Genomic DNA, 24,245 nt, shown 5'->3' with positions numbered 1-24,245 from the left:
CCGTTCCTTGTCCCAGCTTCTGCCAACCTAGCAGTTCGAAAGCACTTTAAAAAAATGCAAGTAGAAAAATAGGCGCCACCTTTGGTGGGAAGGGAACAGCGTTCCGTGCACCTTTTTTTTTTTTAATTTGAATTTATATCCCGCCCTTCTCCGAAGACTCAGGGCGGCTTACACTGTGTTAAGCAATAGTCTTCATCCATTTGTATATTATACACAAAGTCAACTTTATTGCCCCCAACAATCTGGGTCCTCATTTTACCTACCTTATAAAGGATGGAAGGCTGAGTCAACCTTGGGCCTGGTGGGGCTTGAACTTGCAGTAATTACAAGCAGCTGCTGTTAATAACAGACAGACTTAGTCTGCTGAGCCACCAGAGGCCCTTTGGCGTTGAGTCATGCCAGCCACATGACCACGGAGACGTCTTCGGACAGCGCTGGCTCTTCGGCTTCGAAACGGAGATGAGCACCACCCCCTAGAGTTGGGAACAACTAGCACGGATGTGCAAGAGGAACCTTTACCTTTACGTAATGATTACATAGACAGAATTTCTCCATCATGGTCTGTTCTTAAATTGGTCCTTCAGCCACTGTAACCTGGACTCTTGAGTCTATCCTCTTTCCTGCTGGCACCCAGTCAGAAATGTATCGGCTGACATTGAAAATCTGTATCAGTTCTAGCTGTGCTTATGTTATTCTTTAATATAGCAATTCAGTCTTGCTATTGAGTATCAAAGGTTGGGTTTGTTTTCTCCCTTCTTTCTTCAAAGGGCTTGTGAGGCGAACAAGGACCTACAAGGTCCCTTCCAACAGTGTTATTCTCAATCTTGCATGTATTCTAACATGTTACATATTTGCATCCCATAATCTCACCCATGTTCATTAAAATGAGGTCTGACGTCAGCAGGAGCGTAAATTGTTAAGGAGAAAGGTTGTTTAGAATTCACGAAAGAGATAAACCAGACCCTAATTTGTACTAACAAACTTTTTCTTACCTGGTAAGTAGGTAGGTAGGTAGGTAGGTAGGTAGGTAGGTAGGTAGGTAGGTAGGTAGGTAGATAGATAGATAGATAGATAGATAGATAGATAGATAGATAGATAGATAGATAGATAGATAGATAGATAGACAGACAGACAGACAGACAGATACGGATAGATACACTGATATAGAAATAGAGAAAAATATAGATACATAGAGATAAACAAATAAATATGGATAGATACAGAAGATATAGAAATAGAGATAAATATAGATAGATACGTAACGATAGGCAACAGATAACAGATAGATTAGATAGATAGATAGATAGATAGATAGATAGATAGATAGATAGATAGATAGAAAGACAGACAGAGAGGTAGATAATAAAGATAGATCGATAGATCGACTGATAAATAGATAGATAGATAATAGAGATTGATTGATAGATGATAGATATAGAAATTGATAGATAATATAGATCAATAGATCGATTGATAGATCAATAGACCGATAGATAATATAGAAATTGATAGATAATAGAGATAGATCGATTGATAGATAATAGAGATAGATCAATTGATTGAAAGATAATAGAGATAGATTGATGGATAATAGAGATCGATAGATCTATTTATTGATATAGATAGATAGATAGATAGATAGATAGATAGATAGATAGATGATAGAGATTGATAGATAATATAGATAGATAGATCAATTGAGCGATAGATATGAGAGAGAGAGAGAGAGAGAGATCGTACTTTTTGGAGTATAAGACGCACTTTTTTCCCCCTTAAAAGAGGGTAGAAATGTTGTTGTGCCTTATACACCGAATGCAGCCATTTTTGGCCTCCCAAAGCCCCGCCCCGTGCATCCTGTTTTTGTGAAAAAATGGCTTGTTTCTTGCAAAAACAGGGCCCACAGAGGCTTTGGGAGGCCCGCAGAGTGCTCCTGGGGGCTGGGGAGGGCAAAAGCACAGTTTTTGCGAAAAATGGGCCCGTTTTTGGCCTCCCAAACCCCCACCCCCACATCGCGTTTTTTGCCCTCCCCAGCCCCCAGGAGTATTCTGCGGGCCCCCAAACCTTCTGCACGGCCTGTTTTTGTGAAAAATAGGACACACAGAGGATTTGGAAGGCCTGCAGAATGCTCCTGGAGGCCGGGGATGGCAAAAACGTGTTTTTTTTTTCCTTGCTTACATCTTTGAAATCTTGGTGCGTCTTATACACTCCAGTGCATCTTATAGTCTGAAAAATATGGTAGATAGAGAGATAAATAGAGAGATAGAGCAATAAGCAATATAGAGCATATATATATATATACATATATATACATATATATATACATATATAGAGCAATATGAGAGCATATGCACCAAGACAAATTCCTTGTGTGTCCAATCATACTTGGCCAATAAAAATTCTATTCTATTCTATTCTATTCTATTCTATTCTATTCTATTCTATTCTATTCTATTCTATTCTAATAAGAGATAGATATTTCTTCCTTGATTCAATTCGAACATAACACCGTCACTTTTTTCTTGTCTTATTTTCTTATCTCCAGCCAGTTTTATCTTTTCAATTTAGGAATGTTAAAAAGATGATCCAACATTCCAGTCCATAACGAGCCCGAACCGTGATTTGAAAAGAGAAAAAAGAAAGTCAAATTAAAATACAAAGGAACTCGGTTAGTTAACAAGCTGTTTTGGTGTTTTTTTTAAAAAATCCAGGTTGTGTGCCTGCTCCGAAGCTTTTCAGGCTGGGTGCCTCCGAGCCTTGCTTCAGCCGAGCCCCCTCCCCAAAGAGAATGGAAACCGTCAAAGACGCCCGTGAGCAGCTGTGGAGAAGCCGAGAGGTCTGTTTGGGTCTGCGTGTGCCAGACACCTGTGAAAACAGATCTCTCCCACATGCCGGGAGAAGCTGGCGTGCTTAGCCAGGCAACGGATCCCCCTGTGCTGAGCCAGGAATGCGGCCATCTTGGTCCCCGCAGGCTTTATAAATAAACATGGTTTATTTGTAGTAGAATAATGCGTTATTTATAATAGAACAGGGGTCACCAACCATTCGGACCTCAGGGACCACTAAATTCATAATTTTAAATCCCAAGGACCACTAATATTATTTTTTTTAAAAAAGATAAAACAGTATTTAGTGCAATATAAAAAATGGAAATAATTTTTCTGCGGACCACCAAAATTTTCTCACGGACCACCAGTGGTCCATGGACCCACCGGTTGGTGACCACTGTAATAGAATATGTTGAATCATATGTATATGTGTGTGTGTGTGTGTATTTTTGTACATATATAATACACACACATATGTATATGTATTTTTATGTATTTTATGCATGTGTGTAAATATAAAATGTATTTTTGTGATGACTATGATCATGATTTATCACTTACAACTTTTATGAACACTTGAGAGTTTATGCACCAAAGACAAATTCCTTGTGTGTCCAATCGCACTTTGGCCAATAAAGAATTCAATTCAGTTCAGTTCAGTTCAGTTCTGTGCTCTGTTCTGTTCTATTCTACTGGATGATAGATAGATAGATAGATAGATAGATAGATAGATAGATAGATAGATAGATGGATGGATGGATGGATGGATGGATGGATGGATGGATGGATGGATGGATGGATGGACGGACGGACAGACAGACAGACAGACAGATGGACAGAGACAGACATAGATGGATGATAGGTAGGCAGGTAGAGAGATAGGTAGGTAAGTAGGTAGATAGATAGACAGATAGACAGACAGACAGACAGATGATTAGGTAGGTAGGTAGGTAGAGAGATAGACAGACAGACAGACAGATGATTAGGTAGGTAGGTAGGTAGATAGATAGGTAGATAGATGATAGATAGATAGATAGATAGATAGATAGATAGATAGATAGATAGATAGATAGATAGACAGATGATTAGGTAGGTAGGTAGGTAGGTAGAGATAGGTAGGTAGGTAGGTAGGTAGGTAGGTAGATGGGTAAATAGAACTGGACTGGGGCAACGGCTGGCATGCCCTGAGAGAGGACTCTGTGTGCCACCTGTGGCACATGTCATAGGTTTGCCTTTTGCTTTTTAAGTGGACAACAGATATCTCTCTCCCCCTCCTCCTCTCTCTCTTCTCTCTCTCTTTTCTTTCCTCTCTTCTCTCCTCCCTCCATTCTTGCTCTCCTCTTTCTTCTCTCGTCTTTCTCTCTCTTCTCTCCTCTCTCTCTCTTTCTCTCTCTCTCACACACACACCTGCCTTTGTTCAAGTCTGCCGTTCTGCAGCCTCTGTTGTGGTCCTCTCAGAAATTAAGAATCCTATGCCATCAAGTAACACGATCACCGTCCTCTGGTATTACACTGCCTTTGCTCGGATTCAAAACACGATGGAAAAAAAAAAAACAATTTAAAAAGAATGCTGAACTTGGTGACTGACACAAGAGAAATTCTATCCGGGTGTGCTTTTCTACATGAAATGCTACTCCAATTGCAAAAACATTCCCCGTGCATCCAAAGCTGCACAGGAACAACCTCCCGACTTCAAACATTCCAGCGTCGTCTCCATAAAAGACCATGCAGGTAAGTTCTAAGCGTCTCTAACGCTATTGTGACACTATTGAAACGAGGAGATAAATCCTACTTAAAAATCAAATGCTTTCCCACCCCCCACCCCCACCTGCCGTGCATTTTGCTAATATTCAGGAGGCAATTTGACCTTTGTGGTTTTTAAGCACACATGCTTTGGTGCAAGACTGAAATAGGAAATAAAACTTCTTAATTTTAGATTTTTCTCCAGCTGGCTGCTCTTTATTTCAGCCTGATCGACTGCAGCCAGGGTTAAATTTGAGTCCTTAAACACCCACCCTTCCTAAAAAAAAAAAAAGCACTTGATTCAGTAAGAGGCAAGAAACCTCCAAAGATGGTTTTAAATATGTGTTTTTTTTAAAAAAAAAAACCCAATTCAATTAAATGGTTTTAATGCATGATAGCCTGTATTAACAGAATCAAAGAACTAGAATGAGTGCATGAACGTATTTCAATACTTTTATATACCCTGGTCTCTGCATGCTTGTCTTTCTTCTCTAAACGCATTATATAAACACTGCGTATAGCCAACTAAATCTACATTTAATCTAAGCACATTATCACAAATAGCAATATTTCTGATTCTGAGCTACTTCTGTGCTTGGTGGGTTTTTTTCCCCATCTAGGGACATCATCAGTGCTAGAAAGGAGTGGATTGTGAGGAGAAGGAGGAGGACCGTGTAGGTCCTTGGTGCTGTATGGTTGTTTTCTTGAAAACGTTTCATTACCCAGCTAGGGAACATCATCAGTGCTAGAAGAATAGAATAGAATAGAATTTATTGGCCAAGTGTGATTGGACACACAAGGAATTTGTCTTGGTGCATATGCTCTCAGTGTACATAAAAGAAAAGATAAAAGAAAAGAAAAGGGAATGGGGGGTGGGGTGGAGGAGGAGGACTGTGGAGGTCCTTGGTTATCTTGGAACTTGGTTGTTTTCTAATTTCATTACCCAACTAGAGAACATCATCAGTGGTAGAAGGGAGTGGAGGAGGAGGAGGAGGAGGAAGAGGAGGAGGAGGACGACTGTGGAATCCTTGTTCTCTGAGCTTGGTGGTTTTCTTGCAAACGTTACATTACCGAACTAGGTAACATCATCAGTGCTAAGTAACCAATGATGACATATAGTTGGCTAATGAAATATCTGCAACAAAACCAAGCTCAGAGAGCACCAAGGAGCTCACAGTTCAGCCCTGAGCTACAAATATTTTCTCTTTTCTCCTTTCCTCTTTTCTCTCCTCCTCTCAATATTTCTGACTCCACAGCAAGAACTGAAAAGCACAAACGTCGAAGGAAACGAGCACTAATTTTTATCCCTTTCCATTTCAACAGCTGATTTTCTGTCGGCTCCGAACTCACCAGTGGTGTTTTATGCTCTTCAACGTGGCCCTTTTCCATATTTTGCTCTTCGGAGCCGATCTCGTGGAAGAATATTTCTTACAAGCCATCCCCACCACTTACACGGATACCAAAGTCCTCAGAGCTCGGGAAAGAGCCCGGATACTGGACATGTCCTCCATGAAAACCAACATCTCCCAGGCTTATGTTATTAGCCACCCGGAAGCCTGCTCCAACCGAGAGATCTTCCTGTTGGTTCTCATCTTTAGTAGCCCCCAAAACCTATCCAGGCGCAACGCAATTCGGAAAACATGGGGCAACGTGACCCACATCCAAAGTTACACCGCTCTGATCTTGTTTGTGTTGGGCAAGCCGTCTTCACCTACCGCCCAAGTGGAGGTCATCAAAGAATCAAGCCAACAACAGGATCTAATCCAAGGAACCTTTCTTGATACCCCTGAGAATCAGACACTGAAGATCAAGAGGGCTATAGAGTGGACCGTAACTTTTTGTCCCGAGGCCAGGTTCATTCTCAAAGTAGACGAGGACATGTTTGCCAACCTCCAAACCTTGGTTGAATATTTGCTCAACTTAAGAACTCATCCTGAGGACATCTATCTTGGAAGGGTGATTCACCCGAACGTCCCCAACAAAGAATTCAGCAACGGCAGTTTGACCTCCGTAAAAAAATATCCTGGATGGTATTATCCCAACTACTGCAGTGTCACGGCCATGGTCATCTCACAAGATGTTGCTCGGAAGATCTACGTAACTTCTAGGGAAGTTCCTCCTTCCCTGCCCCCTGGCATTTTTGTGGGCGTCTGTGCAAGGGCAGCCGGCGTGGTGCCTATGCATAGCTCTCGGTTTTCCGGGGAGAGACGTATCTGGTACAACCGATGCTGCTATAAATATATTTTCACTTCCACGGTGTCAGAGACCAGCCAGCTTCTCCAAGAATGGGAGGAAATGAAAGGCGATGAAGACTGTACCTTACTGGAAACCTATTATGGGCTGGTATCCTGCAAAATCATGACGTATCTAGACGGGTTGAAAGATTCCAACGTCAACGCCGTTCAGAAAGAGCCCCTGTATTTTTCCGATTAGAAGAATCAAATATAATAGTATCTCCGTTCGACTTTCTCACAGGCCTACACCCGATCTTATGTATTGGTATTGTGACGCTTTAGCATCCTTCTGTGGCTTTGCATGTGTGGAGGTTGTCCTCGGCTTACGACCGCAAAATTTATGCTGCTAAGTAAGGATTTTGTCAAGTGAGTTTTACCCCATTTTATGACGTTTCTCTTTGCCTTTGTTAAGCGGATCACGGCAGTTCTTTTATTAGTGACGCGGTTGTTAAGTGAATCTGGTTTCCCGGTTGACTTTGCTGGTCGGAAGGTCTCAAAATTGTGGTCGTAAGGCAAGAACTACCTGTATTTTAAGCAGCTGATGTAACAAGCCGCCCAACATTCAGATCAGATGCTAAAGACTTTAGGCACGCATTTAATTTTTGTTTTCTTTTAAAAGGCTAATTCTACATGATGTTTATAAGCACAGCAAAAGGAAGTCGCAGTATTTCGGAGCCAACATATACACCAAAGGCAGTAGTTTTGAGCAAAACAGGGCCGAAAATCAATTTGCAAATACCAACGTTCACACTTTCTTCCGTTCAAGACTGTATTTTACAATCGAATCCAAAGCAGAAAAAAAATAATCTTTGGCAGGCAAGGAAAAACTACTCAAGACATTACTACAACCACAGATTCATCTATGATGGGGAGTTACTTTGTTGCTTCCTAAATTAGTCAAGTAACCTTGAGTGGCTCAGACTGCTAAGACGGTCTGTTATTAACAGCAGCTGCTTGCAATTACTGCAGGTTCAAGTCCCACCAGGCCCAAGGTTGACTCAGCCTTCCATCCTTTATAAGGTAGGTAAAATGAGGACCCAGATTGTTGGGGGCAATAAGTTGACTTTGTATATAAATATACAAATGGATGAAGACTATTGCTTAACATTGTTTAACCCGCCCTGAGTCTTCAGAGAAGGGCGGGATATAAATGCAAATTTTAAAAAAAAGTATTAAAAGCCACCAATGCATTTAACACCCATAAAGCTGAGCTGGATTATGCATATTGGACTCTGGTCCTTCACGTTGAATCGCTTTTCGACACGAACTGTTTCAAATTGTACCCTGTTTAGAGACGGGTGTGTAGGAAAAGTGACAGTGCTACATCCGAACTGAATCGAGGAAGAAATATCTTGTGGTGTACATATATTTATTAACTCTCAAAGGCACTAGATGTTTTGGGGTTTTTTTTTGGAGGAGATTGTTGGGATTAGTCTCCGAGAAGTGAGGCAGCATAAATTTATATTTTTCTGGGGTTGAGATTAAGAGCTGGAAGATGAACCGATGAAGGCTGAGACAAGGGTGTAAATAACCACCTTTTATTTTATTTTTATTTTATTTTTTTGTAGAATGGTGATTTGTTTAGCCTTTTACGTAAGATATATTCTTTATTCTTCCATCTAATTTGCTTTTAAAGAACCTGGATTAAATCCATTTATTTGTTCCCTTCGTAAAGTTGTGTGGAGAAATTTTTGCATCACGGCCACTGGAACGTCAGAAAAACAACGCTGCAGGGATGAGGGGAAAAAACCCGTATCACTCTGTGCTCAAGTCTTAAACCCAGATGGTAAAAAAAAACAAAAACAACCCAGTGTGCTCAACAACAACAAAAAATGTTTTTCACAGAGGAAGTGCCTCCCGGGATCCTGCAACGTTATCCTGGGGAAAATGTTTTGTTTTTTAAAAATTAGACTCTCCTTTCCTGGTAACAACTGTTCTCCTGGATTTTAAGTAGCGTGACATGGTAGAGCCTGTGTTTTCCATCAGGAAAATGCCTAGAAAATCTCCGTATTTCAAACCAACTTCCCGCCGTTTCGACGTCGGAAAAATAAGAAAACTCGTACCAAGTTAAATGTTACCCACAACTTTCTTTGTCCTCCCTACAAATCAACAGGCCAGCCCCCACCTTCCAGAAATCCGGAACCTTTAGCTAACCCTGGAATGAGCTTGAAATTACGTCGTCTGAAGCTACTCGGCTCCTTCCACAGCGGTAGTTGAGACAGCCTTAACGTAATATGGCCCCTCGCGCATGTAAGCCTTCAGTCTCAAGTAATGCTGGTTTCCAAAGATTTCTGCCGCCGTCTTTGAGTTAACCAAAGCCTTGACAAGTTCGTACTTGGCCTCCTTGGAAGCTTTATCTGGTTCCACCGATCTGTCCACGATGTATTCGACGAAGCCAGGACTAGCCAGCATCTCCTGCTGGGCCCAAGGTTGATTTGCAATGGCCTGGGGGGACAAGGCAGAGTTTGTTAAAGGGTTTTTTATTATTATTATTATTATTTATATTTCTAGACCGCCCTTCTCCCGAAGGACTCAGAGCGGTTTACAGCCATATAAAAAACAATATTACAAACATTAAAATAAATTTAAAATGAAATATTTAAATTTAGGCTGATTCCTATTAAAACCCCTTTTTAAAATTCCCAACTAAAACTATCAGGCCAGTCCTGCGCGATGAAACAACCAAGTTTTCAGCTCGCGTCGGAAAGTCCGGAGATCAGGGAGTTGGCGGATGCCTGGTGGTAATTCGTTCCAGAGGGTTGGCGCCCCCACAGAGAAGGCGCTCCCCCTGGGGGTTGCCAGCCGACATTGTCTAGCCGATGGCACCCCAAGGAGGCCCACCCTGGGCTGGGAGGCTGTCGGTCGCAGTAGGCGGTCCCGTAAATAACCAGGTCCCATGCCATGGAGCGCTTTAAAGGTGGTGACCAATACCTTGAATTGCACCCGGAAGATCACCGGAAGCCAGTGCAGCCGACGCAGGAGTGGTGTTATATGGGAGCCACGACTTGCTCCCTCTATCACCCGCGCGGCTGCATTCTAGACCAGCTGAAGCCTCCGGATGCTCTTCAAGGGGAGCCCTATGTAGAGAGCATTACAGTAGTCCAGACGGGAGGTAACAAGGGCATGAGTGACCGTGCATAGGGCATCCCGGTCTAAGAAGTTTTGACCTCCGAATTCCATTTAAAAACTGCTGTCAAGTTGAATGTATTTAACCCAATGTAAAAGCTGAAAAAAACCACACCTTACATATGGTCCTCACCTTAGGACCGGTCCCTTCTTAGAGACCGTTCTAAGTCACAACAGACCTACTGTTATGACCCAGATTCGAAGTTCTAACAGCTGTGTCTTCCCAGCCTTCAGGTGCTTGGCAACACAGCTGAAAAATTTTATACACGATCATGCAGAGGTGAAATGCTACCGGTTTGCACCGGTTCAGGAGAACCGGCAGTAATAAAAAATAAAAAAAATAATAAAAAAAATAATAAAAAAAAAGAGAAGCTACCAGTTCGTCTGAACTGGTATTTCCTAGGATCAGCTGTGCCGCCCGATTTAGATTCGCTAGAAAGTAGGAAATCCTGCTTTCTAGCAAATCTAAATCACACGGCACAGCTGTTCCCCCACCCTTGCTGTTCTACTTACTTTCAAACGGCTCCTTTTTCCATGCGAAGTGCGCGTTTGGTGTGCACTGCACATATGTGTGCAGTGTGCATTTGGCACGCACCACGCACGTGTGGACAGCGAACCAGTGGCAACCTGTGGAGGATTTCACCACTGCAATCATGGTATAGTTTAGCCTCTCTTTAAGCCCCCTAAAATATTTAATCGGGAGGTAAGGTTAAAACTCTTCCAAACCGGAATTCATCAGCAGAGGGAAGGCTGTTTTAGAGCAGTTTTGTTCTGGAATGCAACCCTGATTATCCTGGACCGTCGGCTGAAAATTCTGGCGCCCGCCACCCCCAATTGATCTGGCGCCCGCCACCCCCAAACGACGCCAGGCTGGGGAAAAGCTGCCCTAGAGAGAACGACAATGTATACAGACAACTGAGAAGGCATTTCATGCAAAAAGAATCTTACAGTGAAAACCCTCAAGGCTCCGCAATGGAGATCGGGGAAGGGCTGAGTGCTGATGCTTTTGAACAGCTCCAAGGGCTGGTTGGATAGAGACGAGAACCACGTTTCGGTCATCCGGAGAAGATCTTCTGTTTGCTGCTCAGGCTGTATGCAAGAGAGTAGCGGGTGAGTTTACAAATGCCTCTGACCGATCCTTTCCCGCCCCCCCGCCCCCCGTGAAAGTTTCAAACAATCCTGGTTTGTATAAACAGAGAGGCATGGAATCAAAATCGCGCGAAGCGTTAGTACCGCTTTGTAAAGCCTTGGCCAGCCCTGGAATAGTTACATCCTGTTTTGGGGTTTTGGTTTTTTGTTTTTTTTTACAAAAAAATTAGAATAGAATAGAATAGAATAGAATAGAATAGAATTTTTATTGGCCAAGTGTGATTGGACACACAAGGAATTTGTCTTACATTACACACACAAAAAAAGATGTTGAGACTATGGGAAAAAGTGCAAAGGAGAGCAAGTAAGATGACGATTAAAGGCCTGGATCTGTGCTGTGCTATTTTTGGAAGAAGGATGGAGGTGGTTTTGATCATACCGGTAAGCCCTCAAGTTATGACGGCAATTGGGATTGCAATTTGTGTTGCTGAACGATGTGGCCATGAAGTGTTATGCAGGTCGTCCCTCGACGCACGACCACAAATGAGCCCCAAATTTCTGTTGTTGAGTGAGATGTTTGTTGAGTGAGCTTGCCCCCTTTCGTGACACTTCTCATCCCCGTTGTTCAGTGGAGTGCCGCAGTTGTTAAATGAGTCAAACGGTTGTTAAGTCAACCTGGCTTCCCCTTCTGTTTGTCAGAAGGTTGCAAAAGGGGATCACATGACCTAGGGGACCACACGACCGTCATAAATACGAACCAGTTGCCCAAGTGTCTGAATTTTGATCACATGAATGCTACAACAGTAGTTAAGCGAGAAAAACTGTCAGAAGTCACTTTTTTCCAGTGCCGTCACTAAATGAACTGTTGTCAGCCGAGGGCTACCTGTATCATATGACCGCATCGCTTAGCAACAGCAATCCCGGCTGTCCCGATTCCTGTCACCAAGGTGAGGATGGTGGGGTTGTTAAGTGAGTACTTCCTCACGACTTCCTGCAGGTTTCCAATAACTGAAGTCAGTGGGGAAGCCAGCAGGAAGTCTCAAGTCCCAGCTGGATCAGAAGCAGGCTGGATGCCAGGTTAAGTGTCTGCCTTCAAATTAAATTCAAACCTGTTGTGTCTTGCCCGCCCTCAGAGCAGCCGGGGCCTTCTTACCTGCTCCCGAACACTGAGGAATGTATGCCTCCCGGCCCAAGTCCTGGCTCCATGCCCACACAAACTGCAGAAGAAGGAGCATCTCCCTGCCCCAGCCCTGACTCCATGCCCAGGCAAACGGAGCAGCTAGACCCCTCCCCCTCCTCCACAGCAGGTGAGCCTGAGGAGGGTTTACTCCCAACAACAGCTGATTGGAGTGACCCTCGCATCAGAAGATTGGAGAGGCGGAGGCAACAGAAGGAAGGGAGGGGCAGGCCTTAATGAGTGCTGAGTCATGGAGCCACACCCCATGGCCTATATAAAGGATCTACTTTCTGGCAGTCTCTGAGTCAGGCAAAAGTCGAACTTATCTTGCTGAAGTCACTTACTGGTCTCCTGCCTGCTCTGAGGACTTTGCTAGGACTTTGGGCAGAGCTGCAGAGGCAAGCCTGATTCGGATTTCCCTGACCCAGCTGTCAGCGGAGGAGTGGGACACGACAAAACCTTTATTGTCAGAGGACAACATGTGTACAGTGAGATTGGCTGAGCCTCCCTTTGTGCACACACACACACCCACCCAACACAATACAACTCACAGTGAAAGACAAAATTAAAAAAAGGTGGGGGAGAGAGAGCGAGGGGCTACATACTATAGCTGGCTGGGGAAGCAAACTGATTGTCTGGAACTTACTTGCAAGAAGAAGAGAGACGAAATAGCATCCAGACATCGGATTCGCATTTCTGTCGGGGCGTTCTTTATTTGGTGCCCGATTCTGTTTAGCACACGATGGAACCGACTCCCTGAAAACCAAAACAAATTCTGTTTTTGGCTAGGCCCATAAAACATCCCACCCCACACCCCCATTGTGGCCCGCCAGCAGCCAGTGGAGCTGTGAGCAGATTGTGAGGAGGTTGGGGAGGAACATGGGCCAGTCCTGGAGTCTGGGGAAGGCTCTCACGAGTGCTCTGCATCAAGAGGCAGAGAGCGGGCCAGGGCCGCATGACAGATATTAGCGGCCTTTGGAGTCAAGACATCAGTGAGGCAGATGGACAGCTGGAGCCTGTTCCCAGTGTGCACATGCACAGAGTTGCCAGAGGAAGGGAACAGCTAAAGAACAAGGGTCGACTTGGGAGTAAGGCCACAGGTGGACGATGAATGGCCCCTCCCAGAAGGAATAAAAGAGGAGCGAAAGGGGAGTGGAGTTTGCAGGAGACAATTATTTCGCTTAATTGGTTCGTGACTTCTTGCCAAGTTTTGAAGATATCAGCCTGGCAGCCCTCCAAGCCAGATAAGGTCTGTGACTGTCAATTCTCCCTTGAAAGACTTTGCTGGATGTGAATGAGAGGAATTCACAGTAACTTAATAAAAAGGGATTTTTTGTCAGGACAAGGAGCCTGCTTCACGCTCTTGGGAAGCCTAGGTCAGAACACCCACCCCTTTAGCCCTGTAACCGGAGTTGTACTTTTACATACGCGCACTGGACTAACCTGTCTTCTGGAGCACCAGCTTGCCCTCCACGTTTGAGCCCAAGATTGCGAGCGTGTCCACTGCCACGCCAAACAAGGTGGGGTCCTGGCCTTCGGCCATGTTGAAGACCTTCTCTACGAAGGCGGGATACTGCTCGCAGATCTGCTGAGGGCTGTCCACGATCGCCAGGTTGCCGAAAAACTTAACAAAACCTGCCAAGATATCCCCACGTCAACAGAGAAAGGAGACGAGTGGCCCTTGAACTGTCATGGTACGGCTGCTTGAGTCAGTATTTTTTTCCTCTTCTTATTTAAAAGGACATGGCGAAGACACAAACCGGGCTGAAGGTGGGCAGAACCGAAAGCACTACTCCAAGTGTCAACCCTGGAGCCATCTTTGAAGGTCTTCAGGGTTGCCACAGCAGACCTGGACAGAGCTGTGGGAAAGGGAGTGTGTGTGTGTGGGGGGGGGGGAGTAGTGATAGCTGCGGGGATATGTAGCTGAAAATAACATTCTTTCTTCTGGGAATCACGGACATTCTCACCAGCACCTGGAGGAGCATGGATGGAGCCATCAGGGGCTGGCAGGGGTTTTTGATCAGGGCATGTGATGGTTGTGTGTAATGGGAGGGAAGAACTTTGAATTTTGAATGGGGTGGGGCAAACCCGGGGAACTTTAGAGTCGTGCCAATGTGACAGGCCTAATAAATCTGTACTTCTGGCCTTGGGAGTTTTGATTTCATCTGGGCTGTTCCTTGGAACCTGGACACCAAGTCTGACAGATTTCAAACTTATAAATACAGGAAGCAAGTTATTCCTACAATAAGAGGTTCTAAGCATCCTCTGTTCAGGACAGGTTTCTGCTCTTCCCTCTGCAGGAAAAAAAAAACCCAACACCAAACCAAGATTCAAACTGGGTTTGAGAAAGAGAGCATGAAAGAAACCAAGGATATAAACATGAAGCAGAATGAATGCCACAGAATGCAAGGTAGGTTTGGGGCCAAACGGAGAGCCCTTTGGGAGTCTACACACACACACACACACACACACACACTGCACTGCAGGGGTGGTGTACACCAGGCCATGAAGATGCAGTATTGACCCTACTAAGATCAAGATGCCCAAAGGCCACCTGTCATCACCTGGCAGGTAGAAACTGGAGAAGGGATCTGAATCAGCGCCAATGATTATATTGGAAATTTTGTCGATGATGCCTTGCTGAGAGAGATACTGCCGTCCATGTTGAGTGTGGGCCAGTGAGGTCACCATCTCAATACAGGTCGCCCTGTTTTTAAAACAAACAAAACGGACCACTTCAGAAAGGCCTCCTAATGCCCCAGGAAGCTCCACCTGCAGCAACACCCCAGTGTATAGCAATAGTGCTTAGACTTATATACCGCTTCACTGTGCTTTGCAGCCCTCTCTAAGCGGTTTACAGAGTCAGCATCTTTCCCCCAACAATCTGGGTCCTCATTTGACCGACCAAGTTCTATTGCCGAAAAAATGCTTTTAAAAGTAAAAAAAAAAAGTCTCTGATGATCGCGTGGCTCAGCTGGGTTCGTCAGAGGCTTTTAAAACCTCTTCGGCCGAAGAGGTTGTAGAAAAAAATTCTTTTAAAAGGCTCCTCTGACGATCCCAGCTGAGTTGCCTGATCGTCAGAGGCTTTTTTTCCCCCTTTAAAAGGCAAAAAAAAAAAAAAAAGCTTTTAAAAGTTAAAAAAAAAAAGTTGGCCACACCCACCCAGTCACATTACCCCACCACCACCAAGCCACGCCCGCAGAACCAGTAGTAACAAATTTTACATTTCACCCCTGGGCCCATCCTGTTATGTACCTGACAAGCACGTCGTTTCCCGTCAGTTCCCCAATCATTTCCGATATTAAGCCGCTGTTCACACAGTAGTTGAGAGAGTCCACCGATGTTGACGAAATATTGATCACTAGCTAACACAAACGCAGAAAAAGACAAGAATCTGAGTCATGCCTCTTTAAGTATTTCTGCTGTAATGGGCAGCCATGCCTCCCCCATTTATAAATCAGATTTGCAGTTATTTAATTAAACGTAGATATGTTAAGCCAGGGGTGTCAAACTCAAGGCCCAGGGCCAGATCTGGCCTGCAAGACAACCCTGGAAACAGCAAAGGACCGCCCCATGGAGCTCTGTTTTCATTGGCAGAGGACTGCAGGAGGCCATCGCAGCTGAAAACCGGGCCTGGGTGGCACAGGAGACCCACCCGAGCTCCGTTTTCACTGGCAGAGAGTTGCAAGAGGCCGTCGTGGCCGAAAATGGAGCTTAGGAGCCAGTTTTTGCCGGCAAAGCGCTCGGGCCACCAAAGACGTTCCCGACATGAGTGACGTCAAGCTGGCCACACCCACCCTGGCCCCCTGAGGTCAAATACAATCCTGATGCAGCCCTTAAGTTTGACAGCCGTGTTAAGCTAATAGGTACACTCCATTTACATCTCTTTAAAATGAAACTAAGTCCTATTCCCTCCCAGAGATTTCTGTTCTCTTCATCTTCATCTTCATACAGCTTTTAGGAATGCCACGTAAATTAATCCATTGAAAGAAATTTCATGCTAGTCTCCAGCTACATATTTAACACGCTACCAATTTCTTATGTACCCCCTCCCTCCCCCCGTGTCCCAAAGGTGCTTTTTCAAGACAACTGGACTTCGTTTTTCCCTCAAGACTTTCACTTCTCATCCAAGAAGCCTCTTGGATGAGAAGCGAAACATCTTCCAAGAAAACACAAAGTCTGGAACCTGGATGACTGAGAATCTCCAGACACCCTCTCCCTTTAATCTTTACGTCCCATAATAAGGTAAAGGTTCCCCTCGCACATACGTGCTAGTCGTTGCCGACTCTAGGGGGCGGTGCTCATCTCTGTTTCAAAGCTGAAAAGCCAGCTCCATCCAAAGACGTCTCCGTGGTCATGTGGCCGGCATGACTCGATGCCAAAGGCGCACGGAATGCTGTTACCTTCCCACCAAAGGAAGCCCCTATTTTTCTACTTGCATTTTTTTTTTACCTGCTTTCAAACTGCTAGGTTGGCAGAAGCTGGGACAAGTCACGGGAGCTCATCCCGTTACACAGCGTTAGGGATTCGAACAGCTGAATTGGCAACTTTTCGAGCGACAAGCTCAGCATCTTAGCCACTGGGTCCCTACATCTCATAATACCACTAATTTTATCCAACTTGGAACTTATCCCTACCCCAGTCAGCCACAATCAGAATTGTTTCTAAATCCCCAAGTCACATCATCCACCTGACAGTTAAAAGACATGCATTTCTGCCCTCTATCTGCTAGGGCTAGGCTCAATTTTTTTAAAAAACAAAACAAAACCCATAACTCTTGCCTCATACACGCGATAACGTATGATGTCGCTCTTCGCCATGACGTTTTTCAAGTCAATCAGCAAATTCCCCGCCAGCAAAATTTCCAAGCCCTCAGGCGATTGTGCTATTCTGGACAAAGATCTGATGGCCTAAGAAACAAAGTTGTCAATAAAAACAGGAAGAACATATATATGAGAATGGTATATGCACAGCAATGGAAAAGTAAAAACACCCTTCAGAAAAAGAGGTAATAAGGAACGTATTAGTATGCGCAGAGATGGATAGATTAACGTTAGAATTAAAAAACAAAGGAGAGTCGATTTTAACGGAAGAAGTCAGGTTATGTGAGAGAGGAGGATTTTAATTGTGTTAGATTTTAAAAATTTAATGTATGACTGTTTGTTTATTGAACTATACCTTGTGTTTGCTCCGGGAAGTCGGGGGGGGAGGGGGGTTTTGGAGGGAGGGGGGAAGGAGGGGGAGGGAAAAATTTAATTGGTGTTGTAAAACTTTTTCAATAAAAAACAAAACCAAAGGAGAGTCAGAATATTATGACACATGAAACAGGTTTTATCAATGGCTGGAAGCATGAGGTGGGAGTCCGAAAAAATTAGGCTAAGCAGACCCGGAATTACAGATTATATATGTATTAGAATGAATAAGTTGGTCAAAAATAATTGTACAACACTAGTACTGTGTAAGTAACATGTGTTACTTGTTTTTCCCTTTGGTTTTCATGGCGGATGAAACACCAGGATGGTGGTGGACTTGCAAGAAAATTAAGGCCTTTTGGATAAGAATTTGGTGGATTATTCAAAATGTACTGAAGAAGAAGATAAAGTTCCTGCCGCAATTTTTCCTTTTGGGAATTATAACGGATTGTATAGGGATTGAGACTAAACTGATTCTGAATTTAATAATAGCAGCAAGACTGTTGATTGGACAATACTGGAAGAAAGAAGAGATACCAACAATAGAAGAATGGATACTGAAAGTTATTAATTTGGCTGAGATGGCTAAAATCTCAGCTTTTTTAAAAGACAATACGCAGGAAAGATATTTAATTGAATGGAAAAAATGGATTGATTATCTACAAAACAGATAACAGATTAAGAAATATCAGATTGCCTTTGAATAATTAGGAAGTTATTTTATGTAATGGGGAGGGGGTTGGGAGATGAAAAGATTTGGATGAGGTTAATTGGATTGGAAGGGAAAATTTTACTCTATGTTTGGTTGTATAACAATACCTTGTGACTGACCCGGGAAGCCGGGGAGGAGGGGGTTTCTGGGAGGGAGGGGGGAAAAAAAAGGGGGGGAATGTTTTTGTTTTTTAAAACTTTTTCAATTAAAAAAAAAAAAAAGAAACACCAGGATGGTCACACTGTGTTCGATATACCGTATATACTCGAATATAAGCCGATCCGAGTATAAGCCGAGGTCCCCAATTTTACCCCAAAAAACTGGGGTAAACTGGGGACTCGAGTATAAGCCGAGGGAGGGAAATGAGGCAGCTACCGGTCAGGGAAAGCCTCCCTCCCTCAGCCGAGAAGGCTGGCGGCTCCCCCGCCCCGCCCTCTCACTGCACCGGCAGGGCTTCCCCGCGCTAATGCAAAAGCCCGCCAAGTTTGCACCATCCGGTATAATGTGAAAAAAAGAAGAAAAAAAAAAACCTCGAGTATAAGCCGTATATACTCGAGTATAAGCCGAGGGGACGTTTTTCAGCACAAAAAACATGCTGAAAAACTCGGCTTATACTCGAGTATATACGGTACTTGTATGTAAATAATAAAAATGTATTTAAAAAAAAACAGAAACAGCAGATCTATACATATGTTGGGGTGCGGAGATTCTGAATTAGCAAAAGGCACAATGGTTGCACAGTCTGAATACAGAACTCTCTCTGTCCACCTCAGTGGCTTCAGATGAAAGACCTTTCTCAGAAAAAAATATTTTCCAGAAGGAAGAAAGCTTTCATACAATAGGGTCATGTAATCCAGCACATTGGGGATTTATTATTATTATTATTTATTGAATTTATTCGCCACCCATCTCGTAGCAAATGACTCTTTTAATGGATCCTTGACAAATTAAGGGAGTCAAGAGACCTAAACACAGAGAAAAGCATACATTTGACATTGGAAATTATCAAGGAATAATTTTGACTACAGTTCTGGAGGGGGAGGGGGTCTAAATTGGTACATAAGTGAATATATTCATTTTCTTTCTAAGAGATTCAGCAGGGGGATCCCACAGCTGGTTCTTGAAGGATCTACACTTGAGTTGCAAAAACAGAAATTGGAATGCAGTGTTCTAGAGCCTATGGCTACCTATAATTTGCATTTTGGGGGGGGGGGGAGGTTCGCCTTTGAGTCTGTGTTTAATCCTTGGCAAGTCCCTGCAGTGTTCTTGGCAAGATTTTGGAAGTGGGCTTCTTCCCAGGGCTGAGAGAGAGTGAATGGCCCAGTAGATGGGGAGATTTATAATTTATGAGATTTATTAAATGCAATGGATTAGATGGCCTTCCCTCCCTCACAATCGTTAAGCACTGACCTCTTTCGCCACTGCTATTTTCTCAGCAGCAATGCAGTAGACAATCTGCCTCAGTAATTCAGGAGTGTTAAGGATTTCTCTGACAGCAACGGAGTCTTCAACAATTCTTCCAACCTAGGGATACAACGTAATTTATAGTCATTGGACAGTTTCCAACTTCCATTCTTCTTTTTCCACTTATGACTGTATGACTATAACTTGTTGCTGGCAATCCTTATGATTTATATTGATATACTGACCATCAATTGAGTTGTAAATGTTGTACCTTGATGAAGGTATCTTTTCTTTTATGTATACTGAGAGCATATGCACCAAGACAAATTCCCTGTGTGTCCAATCACACTTGGCCAATAAAATTCTATTCTATTCTATTCTATTCTATTCTATTCTATTCTATTCTATTCTATTCTATTCTATTCTATTCTATTCTATTCTATTCTATTCTTCCATTCTTACTTTTGGTCTTTTAAGTCTCAATTCTTAGCTGTCCTCTCTGGTATTTTTCTGTAATGTCTTGCGGTTTCATAAACCGAAAGTTTAAAAATAATAGCTCAAAGCATTTGCATTACATTTACTAGCCAAAAGTTTTAAGGCGATAACTGTAATTAATACACAAAACAGGGAGAAGTTAATATACAGGGTACAGGTAGTCCTTGACTTACAATTCATTTAGTCACCATCGAAAGTTAGAACGGTACTGAAAAAAGTGAGTTATAACCATTTTTCAGACTTATGACCGTTGCAATACCCCCATGCTCACGTGATGAAAATTCAGATGCTTGGCAACTGACACACGACGAGCGTCATGATGACTGTCCCAGGGTCATGCAATCCCTTTTTGCAACCTTCTGATAAACAGAATGAATTGGGAAGCCAGATTCGATTTAACAACCATGTCACTAAGTTAACAACTGTAATGGTTCACTTAGCAACTTTGGCAGGAAAGGTTGTAAAATGGGGCAAAATTCGGTTAACAAATGTCTTGCTTAGCAACAAAAAATTTGGGCTTTTTCGCTTCGGGGCACGTCCACCTTCTTTCATGCCTGGTGGACGTGCCTCGAAGCGAAAAAGTACTAGATTAAGATACAGGGGTGGTTACAGGAGATAACAAAATGCCATATTGATCTGAATCCAGAAACATTTCTTTTGGGAATGTTTAAGACAAAATTAGATAAAAAAAACAAGATACTTGATTTTGCACATTCTAACAGCGGCAAGGATTGTGTTCGCGCAATATTGGAAACTTAGTAACATACTACCAGAGTGTCTGATTATCCAAAAAGTATATGACTGTGCTGAAATGGACAGGCTTACCATAGAACTACAAGAAAAAGAAGATTCAGAATACTATGCGGTCTGGGAAAACTGGTACACATGGACAATCAATAGAAATAGAAAACAAAATACATATATAAGGCTATTGATGACTAGATGTATATAACGTATATAGAAATTATATGAAAGGTAGATCTGAAATATACAATAATGTCACAGCTTGGTTGAATATGTACAATTGTTATGAAAAAAAATTGTAATAAAAAAAATAGGCTCAATTGTGGTCGTAAGTCGAGGATTACCTTTATCACCCCTAGTATTGTTTCGGACACCTGCAGCACATGCGTGAAAACAGAGACGCGCACGGCAGGATAAACATTTCATTCTTAATCTCCTTGAAAAGATTACAAAGCTGAATTGTAACACGTACTTGGGAGATGGTTAGGATTTTCACCGAATCATCCGGGTGGAACAGTCCCTTCAGAAGTTCCACCCCAAAGTTTTGGATTATATCCAAGGGATCCATGACTTGCAGGAATCTCTCCAAGATCGAGACACATAAAGAGACCTGATCACTGTTTGCAAGAGAAAGGAAAACCCAGGTGTTTTGCTAATGAAATAAGGAAAGGCAAACTACAGTGCAAAATAAGCAACCTTTATGAAAATTCTTGACACCAATTTTCAAGATAGAACTGGTTGTTATGAAGATCAAAGGCTTCTCCCACCCACCCCCTCAAGGACTCTCTATGAAAACTAATTACATGCTTTCCAAAACTTTGCCCAAGCCTCCACCAGCAACTGCATAACCTGCATACAGCATAAAATCAGACCAATCACTTCCCCATCCTGTTGTTGCCTTCCCAACATTGTTACCCTCATTTCAAGAGTTTCCACATTTTGAAGAAAGGCAGAGAAAGAAAGGAGGGACTGGAGATCAGGAGGAATGTTTACAACTAAAACCCCCCCCAACTTTCTACATCCACACACACAGAGATGTATACATAGATTTTTGTGTGTGTATATGTATAGACATATTTGTATTTAGGTGTATGTGTGCATGTATATGTGATAGATCAGAGGTTCCCAATCTTTTTCGCCCGCGGCTCCCCCGGAAATCCGACCTGCAACTGCGCATGCGCACCAGACGCCCAGAAATGGCGCATCAGCGCGGACCCAGCAGATATTCCAGCGCCCCCATGGCGATACAGCGGCTCCCTGGGGGGCCGCGGCTCACAGTTTGGGAATCACTGTGATAGATAGATAGACAGGCAGACAGACAGACAGACAGATAGTACATTGATTTAGGTAGGTAGGTAGCTGGATGGATAGAAGATAGATAGACAGACAGATAGATGGATAGATAGATTGATTGATTTTGATAGGTAGGTAGCTGGATGGATAGATAATTGATAGAGATAGAGAGATGGATGATGGAAAGATAGATGTAGATTGATATATATAGTAGACACACACATATATATAGGTATGTATGGCATATATTTGTATCTCTACATGTACATACAGTATGTGTGTATAAATGTGTATTCATATATATTTATATAAAGATAAATATGTAGGTCTTTGGTTATTCAGGTACTCAGAAAACAAAGATAAATATATGTACATAGCCTATATAATCTACCTATATATCTATATATAGATATATAGTATATATAACCTACAGTATACATCGTCTATATAATCTACCTATATCTCTCTATATAGATATATAGTATATATAAACTATAGTATATATTTATAAGTAACATATATATAATCTACCTATATATATAATCTACCTATATATCTATATAGAGAGATATAGGTAGATTATATGTATACACATGCACACCCAATTATGTCAGCCTGTGGTCTTGAAATTCGCCCCCATGGACCACCCAACTTCACCGCGCCCCAGCACGACCTCAGCTCCTCCATGAGGACTAGCCCCTTTGGTGTGCAAGGGAACCCCCTCCCAATTCACTCTTACGTATCCCCGAGGGCCATGAGGACGAAGAGCCCGGCTAAGGGGTAGCCAGGGCCTCGTTCGCGGAGGGCGGCGGAGGGCAGAGCCTGCACGGCCACCCGCAGGGCCCGCAGCTCCTCCAGCGGCTCTTCCAGCGAAGAGACCCGGCTTAGCAGCGCCAGCACAGCGTCCACCTCATCCGCCGCCATCTTGGAAAAGAGAACGTCTCGCGAGAATTCGGCGAGGAGCGGAAGGCCACTTTCGGGTCCGCAAAGTTGCGCAGGCGCGGTGACGCCCTCTTTGTGGCGGCGGCGGTCACGCAGGCGCTCCGGTTGCTGATTGGACGGACAAACCGGGCAGGTGGGGGAGGCAGAGAAAAAGGGGAGGTTCCCCTTCAGTCCCAAGAGGGTGACCCTGGGCGCATGAGTGGATACACCACATTTCCGTGTTTCTCAATGAAGCCACTATGCGGGGCTAACGTGATGCGTCTCCCCAGCGAGAACCCTTTTTAAAAAAAATTTAAAATCGGCCCTAACCAGAATGTATTAGCCGGCCTCCGACATATGCTTGTAAATTCAAGAGCTGCTTTGGAGGTTCTTCGTCCCCGCTTTGCCGTTTCGGTTTTTACCCCAAATGAGGAGGCGCATCATTCCTTCTGTACCCCTATGACTCCCAGCTGAGTTTTTAAAAAGTCACTTTCTAAGCTAAAACTGGACTCAAATCACAAGGAAAATCGGAGACTTGATCCAGTATCAGCTCTCTAGGCAGAGATTAAAGTGCATATAAAATAAAAAGCATTAAGAAGAGTGCCTCTGAGCATGCATAAAATGTTCTTTCCTCCCCTCCTGCCACCATTCTTGCTAACCAGTCACGAGAACCAAGAAGCAGAAGCATTTGAATTTCAACATCTTTTTTTTCTTTCTTTCTTAACATTCGGCAGAGACACTTTTGCCATTTTTGCAGCAAAATGTTATTGCCTGTCTTTTCAGGAAATAACTTCCCTTTCATGTTTCAAAGAACAGAAATTTTATGGAACTTTCTCCTAGAATCATTGAACCTGATCCAGAAATCCATCTGGATGCTTATAGTTTTGGATGGATGGGTGGATGTAGCTAGATTAGATAGATGATAGATAAATAGGTGGGTGGGTGGATAGATAGATGAGAGAGATTAGAGAGAGAGAGAGAGAGATCAGGGTGTCAAAACTTGCCAACTTTAAGACTTGTGCACTTCAACTCATTGAGGTCTTAAATAGCCAAGTTTGGACAACCCTGAGAGAGAGATTAGAGATAGGATAGAGATATATATATATATATATATCTAGATCAGTGGTTCCCAACCTTTTCTTGTTTGAGGCACAACCTTTTCTTGTTTGAGGCACCCTTGGAAAGCCTTTCAAAAGTTCCCGGCACCCTTATAAGGAAATAGATATTTAAAATCTCCGTAGCTCAAAAGTTCCCGGCACCCTCAAAAGATCTCACGGCACCCCTTAGTGC

At 43.3% G+C, this 24,245-nt stretch overlaps 2 protein-coding genes across 2 annotated transcripts; one reads left to right on the top strand and one right to left on the bottom strand.

Moving 5' to 3' along the window:
- The first annotated feature begins 4,322 nt into the window (after positions 1 to 4,322).
- Positions 4,323 to 7,305, top strand: B3GALT9 (beta-1,3-galactosyltransferase 9). Its single transcript, XM_058159370.1, has 2 exons — positions 4,323 to 4,556; positions 5,892 to 7,305. The coding sequence occupies exons 1-2, from the start codon at positions 4,551 to 4,553 to the stop codon at positions 6,999 to 7,001; spliced, it is 1,116 nt and encodes a 371-aa protein (XP_058015353.1). The 5' UTR covers positions 4,323 to 4,550; the 3' UTR covers positions 7,002 to 7,305.
- A 1,387-nt stretch (positions 7,306 to 8,692) lies between these two features.
- Positions 8,693 to 23,189, bottom strand: PSMD5 (proteasome 26S subunit, non-ATPase 5). Its single transcript, XM_058159369.1, has 10 exons — positions 22,774 to 23,189; positions 21,214 to 21,358; positions 19,509 to 19,622; positions 16,976 to 17,104; positions 15,450 to 15,559; positions 14,759 to 14,901; positions 13,638 to 13,829; positions 12,841 to 12,950; positions 10,877 to 11,017; positions 8,693 to 9,247 (listed from the first exon to the last, which is right to left on the bottom strand). Exons 1-10 carry the CDS (start codon positions 22,956 to 22,958, stop codon positions 8,990 to 8,992), a joined length of 1,527 nt encoding a protein of 508 aa, XP_058015352.1. The 5' UTR covers positions 22,959 to 23,189; the 3' UTR covers positions 8,693 to 8,989.
- Positions 23,190 to 24,245: the final 1,056 nt, after the last annotated feature.

This window comes from Ahaetulla prasina, chromosome 16, assembly GCF_028640845.1.
Source record: "Ahaetulla prasina isolate Xishuangbanna chromosome 16, ASM2864084v1, whole genome shotgun sequence".
In the NCBI taxonomy this organism is placed as follows: Eukaryota; Metazoa; Chordata; class Lepidosauria; order Squamata; family Colubridae; genus Ahaetulla; species Ahaetulla prasina.
The sequence above is the reverse complement of the archived record's forward strand: the minus strand, read 5'-3'. Positions and strand labels throughout refer to the sequence as shown.